Here is a 13,891-nt window from a genome sequence, read left to right as displayed (position 1 = left end):
AGGCGTAGCGTCTTAGAGCTACTGATGTAGAAATTGTTCTAGCCAGCAATTCGGCGGTGTCCAGCTCACAACGGATGGCGAACTTTGCTGCATCTTTCCTTTCTGCGACCGCACAGGAGTGTGTGACCTGGGACTCCTCAGGGCACTGCGGCAGCACTTGCGCAACCTTATCCCATACAGAGTGGGTGTAGCGGTCCAAGAGACATGCAGTGTTCATCGACCGCAGGCCTAAGCTGGCGAAAGAAAACAATCTTCTTCCCTAGATGGTCCAGCTTCTTGGATTCCCTCTCTGGGGGAGCAGAAGGGAACGTGCCTTTAGATGTTGAAGCTTGGACCACCAAGCTCTCAGGGGTAGGGTGTTGGGAGAAGAAAATGGGGTTGGCCGGGGCCGGGCGGTGGCGTTGGGCAATCATCCTATCCACAGGATTCCCTGTGCTAGGCCTGGGCCAGGTGCCTAGAAGGATGTCCGTGAGGGCCTCATTGAACGGCAGCAGGGGCTCCGAAGAGGCCGCTGCCAGCTGAAGCACCTCAGTCAGGAGGTTAGACCTGACTTTCACCTTAGGATGCTCAAGGCCCAAAGCCTCAGCCGCCCTACGCAACACCACAGTGTAAGAGGCTCCCTCCTCCGTGGCCACGGTAGGGGGGAAAGCATGCCAAGGTCTGAGGAGGTATCCAGACCACTGGCTTCCCCCAACTCCTCACTCCAGTACGGCTCATCGAGCTGATCTGACAAAGGGTCAACAGACCCCTCACAGTCTTCCTCACCTTCCTCTGGCTGCCACTCAGGGAAATAGGAAACACCAGGGGAGAACAGTGGTACAAAAGTACCGGTCAACAGCAAGGGGGAGGCCAGGGTCGACGCCAGTCAGGGACACAACCAGCGTCGGAAGCGGCGGAGGCGTCGTCAGAGGTATCGGTGCCGGAGGAGGTGTCGTTAGGTCGACCGGCACCGAGCCGGATCCAGGCCTGGACCCTTGGAGGCCCTGGGCCGAAGGACAACGACCTTCCGCATCCCTCCTTCTTTATGTGCTTGGACTTACCAGAAGACTTCGACGAAGAGTGAAGGTGGTGGCTCCGCGACCGGTCCCGTGATCTCCCTCTCGACCGTGACATTGAGCGGCGCGGAGCTGACTGCCGGGCCTCCAGAAACTTTCAGGACCGCTCCCACAAAGACTTCAGGTTCATGGCTTGACAGTCAGAGCACGAATTCAAGGTCGTGGTCGCGCTCCAGGCACGAAGTGTGGGCCAGTGACTGACAAAAGCTTGTGACAGGAGAAACAAGGCTTGAAGCTGGTCCGTCGATTTGACATCCCTTCGTGCACCAGGAGTCGAACAACACGAAAAGAGAAGTCGACAAAAGTCGAAAAATTACTAAGGGTACCGCTCTCTCCGGATCTGCGCTGGAAAAAGAAAGAACTGACGTCAGCGCGCAGGGGCGGCGTCCAAGTAGACAGCGCGACGTCATTCTGGCAAACACGGCGCCAACGACGGTGTGGAGTTGACCAACAGCACTTACGGGCGCGCAGGGGAAATGCTAAAGAAAAAATCTCTGGATCCAGTCTGATGCTTGGGGGTAATTCTAAGGTAAGGAATCTATAACTAATAGTCTGTTTCAGATAGAAGTGTCAACAAGGGGGGTTGGTTCATCTGTTACCAACATCCTGTATATTAAAATCTTAGTCTTTGCTCACTAATAATAATAAAGAATATGGGAATGTTCAGAAACATAAAAGTTGAAATGCATTACATTTCTCCTCCCCAGAAAGATATAGAAACTATTCTTAGAATCAATTGCAGGGACTTTCTAGAGACAATAACTTTTTTTAGCATCCTGAGGCAGGGTTCAGCTTTGCAAAAGAAACTATCAGTAATCGCCTTTATGTTAGACGTCCACAGAATCAAGACCAATGGTGACCAATGGTGACGGCGTGGCATTTATTCAAAGCATGCATAAGCATTCATTCATGGCAATGATGGCTGTGTCTAACTGAACTTGAGCGAGATTCAAGTCTTAAATGCCCACTTTCAAATACCATCTTAATAATTACAGCCTGTAAGAGGGATGACTGATTCACAGCAGTGTCAAGTCGAAACAACCAATACAGTGCTAAATGCCTGGGGACTCTAATGTAACTGGCCATCACCCCTGCAGAAACTGCAAAATCTTTGAACTTGGGACCAGATGGCATATGGCAAATCAGAAAATACACAAACTGTAATTCCTGCAATGTTATTTACTTAATCACTTGAACTTGCGATCTCCAACATATCGGCATGACCAGTCACAAAGCCAAAATCCGGATTTGCGAGCATAGGAGTAACATCCGATGTAAACGCAACAATACGAAGTTGACTGAACATTTCCTCAATGCTGGACACGCAACAAACGACATAAGATGGGTCGTTATCGAACAGCTGGAGCAGGACTCAACCAATCTACAGAGTCGCCTTCTAGAAAAAGAGCAGCGGTGGGTATAGCGTTTATTAACACACAAAAACAGACTAAATGATAATATCCCTTGGAATTCATTAAACAGACTTTAACTTATTATACAGACCTTAACAGAAAGACACAAAACATGGCACCGTAATATATGATTTAATGACCTAATAACTCGGTATAATATAGTGGCGAAGCAGACAAGAGCCCATCACTTACGTACTGTTTCACCAATTACTACATAGAAAAACATTTTACCTGAATATCACTATACTGAGAGTCCAATCCTATCACAAAGTGCATACCATTTTGTATACAAAAATGCAAATACCACTCTCTTCTGATGGTCAACTGATAGTGAGCATATACTAATATTCAAAACTTACTAGTAATCGGACTGATCGGCACTTGTGATCAGTTACTAATGAGAGGGATGGCGCTGTTATGTAGGCCACGGTAATTAAAAGATCCCTATGATACGTACAAACAGGAATCAATACCTTTTACCTGCTTGCATGGCATGTCACATATCTATAGTCATAATTATGGGTATGCCCTAATACAAATTGCCATTTAATGAGTGTAATATTCTAAAACAAGCTGCATATCCGATGCGACGGTCCACTCGTTCTATACAAATACACACTTCCGGTGCGCAATATCTATGTATGTAGAATACCCAGTGAGATGATCTAGTAGTTCCGCTCACTTCATGTTCCTGTAATCACGTCCTGACACACGGCCACGCCCCCATCTAATGCCGGGAACCATTGAAAGGACCGCAACTACCGTCCAAGGTCACCTACAGGATCCTGAGGAGACTGTAATAGATAGGATCGGTGGGCGGTCAACCTTGATGAAGTAAGTGCTCTTCCAACTTAAATCCAGGCCAACCGTGACATCGCCCGGCCATAATTCCTCCGTTATACTGTGGGTCTGCTAAATCTAAACTCTAAAATGCCTTATTTGTTTCACCAGTGGTTCACTATAGGAGTCCGTGCCCTTACAGGAACCATTAAGGCTATGCATTCAATGTAGCTAAAGTAGGAATCTGTGGGCATTTCTCATCCACTTTATACTGCTTCTTCTATGACACAATGAACAATGTTATTTGCATGCCTTTTACAGCACGCACACATTAACATGAAAACGTAATTCGTTTTATGACCTAATATGCCGGCTACTTTCGAAAGGTAACAGTTACCTAGAATACTATTTATTGTATAAATAAAAGCCCCCACATAATTACGAATATTCACTACAAGACATGCATGCCAGCATCATTCACAAATGCACAAACTTGCATACACCTTGTGTATGTTGCATGTCTAGGCGTGAATGAATGTATATATTGAATCCTTTTAAATCGACTCACGGAGTGCACTTGAGTCACAGTCAAGCTGCTCTACATGGTGTGTATGTCCTTTATGTTGTATTTTGTTTTTAAGGTTTTACCGGCCAGTGGGTCCGTATGTACGGCTACAATACAGCTTGCACAGCACACCTTAGAGCGTGTACTGGTTAAAAAATTCAGGTGGCTTCCTTTTTGCCACATCACATTTCACTTCACATAGTCCTGAAGAAAGCCTCATAATAATTTTTGATAAGGCTGAAACATGTCGACCAACACTTAAAGGGATAACGAAGACCATTCTTTACCTTCATATTATCCCGTACTGTTTGTGTATCCCAGGACCCCAGGAATAATACTTTTTCAGCAGGGGATCCCAGAGACATTTTTAATATCACCACTTTGATCACACTTCACATATAAAATCAAAAACCCGCTCCGCTGTAATACAGGCGTTGTAGCACAGCTGGGTTGCATTCGGCAGCCCAGCTGGGAACCCAATGATGAAGCATACCACCAACTAGGTTGGTGGGTGAGGGTTCTTCTTAAAAACCAATAGGTTTTTTTCTGCATTCCAATACTCGAAATTGAGTCATCCTGGCACGAGGATTCATTAAGTGGGTTCGTCCACGTTGTTCTAGAGTATTAATTAGGGGAAAAGGACATCCCCCATTGTCCTTCCTCGCTCTCTTTTTGTTACTTTCAGATGTAAATGCTCTCACAATCAGGCAAGCCAAAGGCTGAAGTGGTCTGACCCTGTGTCCCCTGTTGTAGGCAGGCAGCAGCAAAATTTTAAAAACACTCCAGCAGACCAATGGATGAAGAAGGCAGACTGAAAGTGTTATGTTCAGGGTCCCGACCACTGCACACTTCCTGGCCCCATCAGCGGAGGTCGGCTTATGGAAACGGACCGTCGTCCTTTTCCGCGAGATGCGTGACAAATGGAAGGCTACCGCTGGAGCTAGGAAACTACAGCTCCCAGCGGCCTGTGCACCCGAAGACGCGCGCGCACCGGAAGTGACGCGGCGCGAGGTCCGGGCGGCTTCGTAAGCCGGAGCCGGAGAGGAAATTCCCGCAGATTATTCCGGATCGCAGGAGAGAACCTTGTGGGGGAATCCAACTGCCGTGATTCCAGGGTGTGGTAAGGGTGTCGGTGACACCGCCAAGACTCACTTGCTTACGCTAGCGTTTCCTTCGTTAGCGACCTCTTTGACTCCCAGCGCCCAGCTGCCATGTGTGTGTTTCCTATGGATTGGTTATATCTTTGCTGATTTTGTGCGTGGTGTACACGTAATTGGGTGACATTATCAGGTGGTATATTGTTCATACCACATTGTGGATTCTTGAGATAGGACTGTTTCTTCATTATAAGTTCGTTACCAGTACAATGCCAGCTGCTTCATATGATGCCAACATAATCATGTGTGATAAGTGTGTGTTTGTCTCGTCTTCTAGCCGGGGTTTGTAGAGTGGTCGCTAGGCTGCAGCATAAAACCATCTTCCCCTGTGAAGTCTACGCACACACCCTTTCGGGTGGGTAACTGTGACACGTCCCAGCAGAGTGTATGTTATCATATTGTGTGGAATAGTGTTTATATGTTTGTTCGTTTATCTACAGTTCTACAGGCTGAGCATTACGTACAGACTTCTACACCGTAGAAAAACTAGGTGGCCCAGAAGAGGCTTTGACGAATTATTAATCGCCCTTCTTCTGGTAACTGCCAGAACTGGTTCTTTTGTTTTACAGGTAGACCTGATAGTTTAAGGTGGAAAAACAAGCTTGCCATAAAGTGTGTGCATCAGTGTAGTGTCTTAACCAACTTTTCTCTTCACAGGTCTCCCTCCCCGCTGTTCCCTTCCTTTCCTTCCCCCAATTGATCCCTTTAAGCTTCCGTGCCTTTACGGCAACTCGGAATTGAGGTTGTCAATAGGTGGACCTCATTGAGCAACAAACCGATCCTGAGAGGCCTCCGAGGGACCCTGACAGAAAGAGCCATATGTAAATATGTAAAATATTTAAATTTTTATTACAAATAAAAGTTCTTAGCTAACGCCACACCTATCAAGCACTGGCAAAGCCAATAAGCCTGTACGTGGTCTTTTGGCTTTGTCGATGCATGTTTTGTTGTGTAATGTTTTTTGTAAAATGTCACTCTGGGGAAGCTACAGCCCCCATATCAATGAGAACAAAAAACATTAGCTAAAAGCAAAGCATTTTTATAGTCTCAAAAGCACACAATCCAATTGTAGTCCCTGGCACTTAAAGGAATGTGTGTGGATGTGCTCCTTATAAAAGGTCATTATGCCATCACTCACAGTGAAGTTGGTCAATGGCTGAAGTAGCTGACCCATTGCCCCATGCAGTGTGCTATAGCGGGAAGAAGAAAAATGTGAAAGATTGCACGACAGACTAATGGATGAAGAAGAATGGCTAAAGACTCCTAATAAGTAAGCATATAATACATATATTTTAAGTAAAATCAGTGTTTTGACAAATGTCAAAGTTTCTGTAAATCGTTTCTTCAGAAAATAAATGTAATAAAGAAGTTCAATTCACTGCATTTAACTACCCTTCCTATCAATATGTCGTATAAAATTCTCTCCCAAAAAAAAAAAAAAAAAGTAAAATCAACCTTTTGGTTAAAAAATTTACACAAGTGTATTTTTTTCAAATATTTTATCTATCTTGTAAAAGAAGAAGTCTGCAAGCATGACACCATGTTTCAAGGAAAAAATATGCTATTGCCGAGCTTGGCAAGCGAATAAACATCAACAGACGATACATTACAGGCAACAAGTCACACATCACAAAAAACATAAGAACTGACATAATGGCGTTTTTCATACCTTAATGCTTCTTCTTCCTGTTTTCTTTTCTGCGCAAGTTCGCTTCTTTTTCTTTCTATTTCCCGAAGCTTATCCTGCTTGATATTTTGCAGCTGTTGAAGGGCTAATTGCTGGGAGCTGTAACTTTCTCGTAAATCCTACAGACAAAATGAAATGCAATTCAGAATAACGTAGTGTACGCTACTAGGTCAGCACAGAAAATGCAAAGCCCACAAAGTTCATGTAATTCTATTCATATTCAAACATTAATACAACAGACAGGATCATTCTAAAGGGAAAGGGCAGAAGCATGTACAACAGAGGAAACAGTGATGAGTGTGGGTAAGGATTTCAGAACTAATCACCTAAACAGAGCACAGCAAGGTACACTTTGATGGGAATGCTGACAGGTGTCAATAACGATAACAAACAACTATAATCCTAACAGTAAAATTCAGACTAGTCTTTAAAAGGTGAAACTAGCAGTGCTCCAACAGTTAACGAAGTACACTTTAACTGAAAATGCAGCCTTCACGTGTAGTAAGGGAGTCGCAGGAAACACAGGGAAGTCAGCAAAGAAGCTTTATTGATGACAGGGACTGTACAGCAGCCAACAGAGCAGGCAAGTCAAAACAACTGCTTCACATATTCAAACCTTGACGTCCAAGTTCTGTTGTGGAATGCACACATGCCAGTATCCACGAGGGGTGAGCATTCCACAACAGAGAAGAGCACAGTGAGGGAGACCACTACATTATCCCCCTCCTCTAAATGTTTTTTAAAAAAAAAAAGAACCAGAAACTGGAGCAACAAGGAGGGGAAACAAGAGGACACAGCAGGGAGGAGGTGCACGGAAAAACAAAAACAGGGGTGCGTGGACACATAAAAGGAAAAGATAACCAGATTAGCGGAATCTCATAGGAACAGAACGTCGTCTATTGCTCCTATGCAAACCCAATGGGGAAGTGGCATCTAAGTGTTTTTCATTAGACAAATCATCAGAACTGCTAAAAGAGCGACTGGTTGGAGCATGTCCAGACAACTTAACATCCCTGGAAATGTTCCAGCATTGTTTGTTGTTCACCCTAACAGCATTTTCACAAACCCTATCCACAACCAAGGGCTCAGAGAACTTAGCGTCTCCTTTCTTTCTGTGAACAGGTATCTTCAAACGCACAAGGTCTCCAACAACAAATGTATGGGGAACAGTTCTTCTCCTGGCATCAAAATAAGATTTTTGGCATAACTGAGCATTGGAGACTTTCTCCCTGACGAAGTCGTCCACATGGTCAATGGCATCCATCTTCACCCATTTAGACATCCATCTAGGACACACCTTGGAGGAAGGCTTCTTTCCATGCAACAATTCAAAAGGGTAAACCTTGGTGGATGAGTGGGGAGTGGTACGGTAGAACCATAGCATGAAGCACCCAGCATTCTAAACGATACACTTGCTAGCAACAACTCACTGGACACAGTTGTTCAAAACCCTTTTCATTCGTTCCACAAGGCCGTTGGTTTGTGGGTGATAAAGGGAACTCTTGGAGTGAGCAATACCACCCTGCGCCAAAAAGTCTTGGAATTCCTGACTGACAAACTGTACCTTGTTTTCAGAAACAATGGTAGAGGGGAAACCCTCCCACAGGAAAATTGTTCTTGAGGAAATCTGCCAATCCAGCCACTTGGAACAGTAATCTACGGAAACAACAGCAAAGCGAGAGGAGAGTGGAAGAAGGTAGAACATACCAACCAGATCAATGCCCACCTTCTCCCAGGGCCTAGCTGGAAGATCAATGGGTTGGAGAGGAGGAGTCCTCACTTTCAGTCCTTTTTCAGCATTCAAACACACAACACACTCGCCCACAAAAGCATCAATGTCCTTGTCCATAAGTGGCCACCAAAAACACTCACGTAGCCTGCGCTTGGTGAGCGTGTTCCCCAAATGCACCTCGTGAACACCACCAATCAATCTGCCTCTGAGTTTTTCAGGAGGAATCAATCTATCACCACGCACCAAGATACCGTCCTCCACAGAAAGTTCCAGGGAGACCTATACAAAGGTTTGAAAGGATAACAGTACATTCTTTTCCTTGGGCCAATCATCCTTAACACCCTTTATGACCTGACACAGCAAGACATTCTTAGACAACTCGTCTCTCCATTCTTCCTCACTCACGGCACACATATCGCCCATAACCATGGAGGCCATAAAACAATTGTCCAGATCATCATCGTCACCTCAAAAGGAATCATCATCGGACACCGGAAACCTCAAGAAAAAGTACGCCCTGCCATTCTTGTTACCAGGCAGGTAAGTAACTTCAAAATCATATAGTAGCAACTTAGTGGACAACCTGGCAATTCTGGGAGTGTGTTCTTTGATTTTGTCCTCAGAAAGAATGGAAACCAGAGGGCTGTGATCAGTGCGTAACACGAAATGGTTGCCCCAAATGTAGGGATGAAATTTCCTGATGGCCCACCAACCGCCAACAGCTCTCTTTCGATGACGGAGAAATTCAACTCTGGACCACGCAACACTCTTGATGCATAACCCAAAGTGTTCTCCGTACCGTCTTTGGCCTGTGTGAGAATAGCGCAGAACCCAGATGGTGCATCTGACATTGGGATCGAAGGGTTTGAGAATATTAGGGGCAACTAACTGGGTCTTGATCCATTCAAAAACTTTGTGACAGTGATCATCCCAGACAAAAGCCACACTCTTCTTCAACATGTTAGTGAGAGGTTGGACCTTAGAAACATAGTCAGGCATAACCCGGGAGTAGAACTCACAGAGTCCAATGAACAACTTGAGACCAACCTTATCAGTAGGCGCTGTGCTGTCAACTATGGCCCTGACCATCCCAGGCCTCGGTTCCACAAGACATGTCCCAAGTACTCCACCTTCTGTACCAGGAAAAGACACATTTCTTTTTTAAGAACAACTCCCTACTCTTGCATGATGTCAAGAACATGGTACAAGGATTCATCATGCTGCTCCTTGGATGCACCATAGTTCAAGACATCGTCTTTGAAGACAACAACGCCCTTAACCCCTTTAAGCATGTGGCACATGATCCTTTGAAAGACCGCGGCCGCCGAGGCAAGGCCAAAAGACATCCTACAATATTAAAACACACCAATGGGCGACACAAATGCCGTGAGATTCCTTGAGGAAGGATCCAAGACCACCTGGTGGTAAGCTGACGCTTGGTCCAGTTTGCTGAACCACTTGGACCCGTTAATCATAGTCAACAATTCGAAATCTTGGGGAGATGGTGAGAATCGATCCAGATATGTTTATTGAGACTGCGAAAAGTCAACACAAACGCAAAGATCTCCATTTTTTTTTCTAGCCACAACCAAGGGAGAAATCCAGCAAGAGGACTCAATAGGCTTGATAATGCCTTTCTCACACAAGTCGTTAAGTTTGTGTTCAAGCCGATACCGGACATTAAATGGGACACTCCTGAGTCTGTGCTTGACAGGAATAGTGTCGTCCTTAACGCTAATCTGATGGCTAAAACCCCTGATCTGCCCCAACCCTCCACCAACAACGGAGGGGAAACTTTGGAAAATGTTATCAGAAAAATCACTGGAGGAGACAATAGAGAACTGTTCCTTTGTGCCAGGCCTAAGAACCACCTGAAAGAGACTTTGATGGAACCATCCCAGAATGGACAACCCCTTGATGGTCACATAAATCTTACCAAGGATCTTTCTACCTTTAAATTTAAGAATGTCCTCAAACTAAGCAGCCAACTCTATCCTCCGCCCCTCATAAGAAACAGGAGCCCTATCGGGAGGTTCCAAAGGGTGAGAACCCCATACCTCGTGAAACATTTCCAGGGTGATCTTGGTTATTCTTGCACCTGAATCCACAAACAGGCACTCTTTTTTATCTCCAATGCCAATTTCTACGTAATTCAGAGGTGTCACCCACGATCACAGACTTTTTACCAACCACCATAACCACGTCTCTCAGCTCATCCTGGATACTGCGGTAATTATCAGGATCAACACGTTCCACATCTGACACATTCGCAACAGAAAGGGTGTTGACCTGTTTGCTAACCTGAGGAGACAAACTACTCCATTTCGCACTTTGAAAAACTTTGGCAAAGTGCCCTAGCTTGCCTCAGGACCTACAAGTAACGTTTTTGGCTGGGGATCCTCTACCCTCTTTGACATGTGAGGGATTCCCACAACGGAAACACGCTAGGTTGTTCAAAAAAGGAACTATCGGAACATGAGGCAACATTGTTTTTAAAATCCTTGGGTCTAACCACCCTCACCAGTTCATTAGACTTGTCCTCTAACTCTTTGACAGAAGCTTTGGAGAGCTCGATGCTCTTCGCAGTGCGAATAGTCTCCTTGAGGGAGGGATTACCCATGGATAACAGCTTCTGCTGGATAGTCTCGTCAGAACACTTACAAATGTACTGGTCCCTTACCAATTGTTCAGTAAACGCCTCAAACTGACAATCAGCACTCAACTTGCAGAGAGCAGACACAAAATCATCAATATCTTCTCCAGATCTCTGCTTCTTTTTGAAGAACTTGTGTCAAATGATGACAAGGCTGGGCTGCATGTCAAAACGCAACTCCAGCTTCTTTACTGACTCAACATATTCATCAATATCCTCTTCGTCCTGGGCTCATACCAAAGGTGGCAAGTGTTTGAACACTGATGTACCTTGGAAACCTAGGAAATGAAGCAGGAGACACTTTTTCCTTTCTGCCCTATAATGTGACGCTCCAATAGCACCCAAGTAAGTTACAAATACGTCATGCCAATTTTTCTAAGTTATATGCGAGTTTCCAGGCACCTCGAGAAAGGAAGGTGGGGATAAACATACTGCATGGTAGAAAGAGAAAGATATGACTTAGATGACAACACCAGAAAAGGTAATAAAAGTAAATGACAATCACCAGGATGAAGGAGATTGCACTTGTGAAAAACCTTAAACACCAATACATAAATAAACAGGAAAGAAAACAGACTACGTGTGCGTGCCACAGAGATGCGCAGAGGATAAGAAGTAATATGGCACACCAGGTGTGCCTGTCACCGTTGAGCTGGTTACAGATAAACTACAGCCTGAGCAGCAAAGAGCAATAAGTGTCCGTAAAAACAAAAATGCAGCATGGCGAAAAAAAGTGACAATGTGACTCACCAGCTGTGCATATCACCATAGGTGTTTGTCGCTGGCCTGATCCAGCTCAACTGTGGACAAACAGCAAGTGATAGGCGCAGAGCGCGAAAACAGTACCTGAAGATGCTCGCCCCTGACAAGACACCAATCCAGATTGGATGTCAGGCAGGGTGTCGCTGAAACCGAGGAAGAATTAAGAAGGCCAGAGAAGGACTGGAGGGATGAAGGTGAAATTCGATGAGCCGATCTCAAGGGTCTTTGTGGGTCCTGCAGTACACTGTTGCTCGTTGCCACACAAATCGAGTAAGGAAGTCGCAGGCAAGTATCAGCGATGAAGCTTTGTTGACAACAGGGACTGTGCAGCAGCCAACAGAGCAGGCAAGTCAAAACAACTGCTTCACATATTCAAACCTTGAGTTCCAAGTTCTGTTGTGGAATGCACACATGCCAGTACTCACGAGGGGTGAGCAATCCACAACAGAGAACAGCACAGTGCGGGAGACCACTATAACTGAAAATGCAGCTTTCATGCCCTCAAGACAAGGACAAAGAACATGGTTCTCAAAGTAACAGTGTAAGTAAAGACCCCTTGTGTTAGGAGCACAATCATTGGGCCCTACAGCGACACAAAGGTGTTACAGATCGGGGTCTCTCTGGAAAACATGGTTCACCGATAAGGAGCCCTCTAGCTCTGTGGCCAGATCACAGCCTCCAGTGGAGGCCAGAGGCAAAAGAGAAGGTCCTATCCACAGCTCGAGGTTCAGGAAGACTTTCTTAAACAGTATCAACTTTAAGGCCTTTATTACTCAAGGCAGGAATACCAGGCAAAGCCCTCATGTGCTACCCTTGGAGTCCTTGGCACTGTGATTGCTTTGCGCACATTATTTTTACTTCGGCAGGAATGCTTAGTCTGTAGCAACCAGATTTGAGTTTTCACTTCAAAAGAAAATGCTAGCCGGTTTGACAGTTTTTTTAGGGCACATCAACGTGTCTGCAATAAAGAATCAGTAGGATGAACAGAGTTCCCTTTGCTCACTGACGGCTTTCCTTAGGGGTCAATGGTTAAGTTATTCTGCTTGCTCAGATTATAGCATAATCAGGCTCTCTGATTATTGATCTTCATAATTGGGGGACGAGGGGGCAGGATATTGTGCTTCGGGTTCAACCATCATAGAGAAGACTAAACACAATGACATCGTAGCAGCAGTGAGCTCCACTCAAAACTTTGTCTGTAGCCATATTTTAACTCTTCAGCTCAGTGCCAGCATAACCACTCTGGACCAATACCTGACAAACGTTTGTATCACAAATGTTAAGATCTCAGATGCAACTGCGTTAAAAAAGCGTTTAAATCCCAATGAGCTGGTCAACCACTGACATATGTATGGACTGCCTTGCGTCATAAATAGATTGCTCACAAGTGAGACTGAAGAATAAGTAGAGAGGCATTCACTGCTTGTCTGCCTTTAGTTGTAACCACAGAGGATAGGGTGTCTAGATGATAGGAGGTCTCAGACTGTCTATTTCATGAATGAAAGCAAAGGGCACTCTTCTGGAGAACGAAGGCAGAGCCCACTGACAGAGGATGCATGCGTTATCTCTAAAGAAACATGCCAAAGGTAGGGCTGTCTCGTGAGGGATTACCAGACTCCGGGTAGGTTTTCACGAAGATTTTTGATCAGCACGACCCGAGCGAGGTCCTTCCGATCCAGCCAGTCGCCAACTGACCAAAATGGAATGCTCACAAAGATTACCAACAGAAGAATGCGCACAAAGAAAGATTACATGTCTTAGAGACAGAACAGGCTGCTACAGTTAAGCAAATAAAAGACCAAATTAGGTTTCAGGCATGATAAAATGCTCATTCCACATCAAGGAAAGGCAAATTATTTCAAAGACCGTGCAATTAAAGGCAAATTATGAGACACATTAAAGGCAAATATTTGGCCCAGTCAAAACCATTATTTTCTACAGATTTTAACATTAACACATTGGTACAAAAAGTAATCTTATGCTATAGAATGTACACATTTCGATAAATTCTATTCAAAAGATTATTCAAAAACAAAAAATGGCTTTAATTTGCATGAGAGCATTATTTAATCTGCACTTTTTGCCTCC

General features: G+C 44.8%; 1 protein-coding gene across 2 annotated transcripts in view; it reads right to left on the bottom strand.

Moving 5' to 3' along the window:
• Positions 1-13,891, bottom strand: part of ITSN2 (intersectin 2) — a 1,173,023-nt gene that overhangs the window by 490,939 nt on the left and 668,193 nt on the right. For both annotated transcript variants that reach the window (XM_085610587.1, XM_085610588.1), the window contains one exon: positions 6,639-6,775. In XM_085610587.1, the coding sequence (XP_085466713.1) occupies positions 6,639-6,775 (137 nt within the window). The remainder of the gene's footprint in view (positions 1-6,638; positions 6,776-13,891) is intronic.

Source organism: Triturus cristatus, chromosome 6, assembly GCF_964204655.1.
Source record: "Triturus cristatus chromosome 6, aTriCri1.1, whole genome shotgun sequence".
Lineage (NCBI taxonomy): Eukaryota > Metazoa > Chordata > Amphibia > Caudata > Salamandridae > Triturus > Triturus cristatus.
This window is presented reverse-complemented; position numbering and strand designations above follow the sequence as displayed.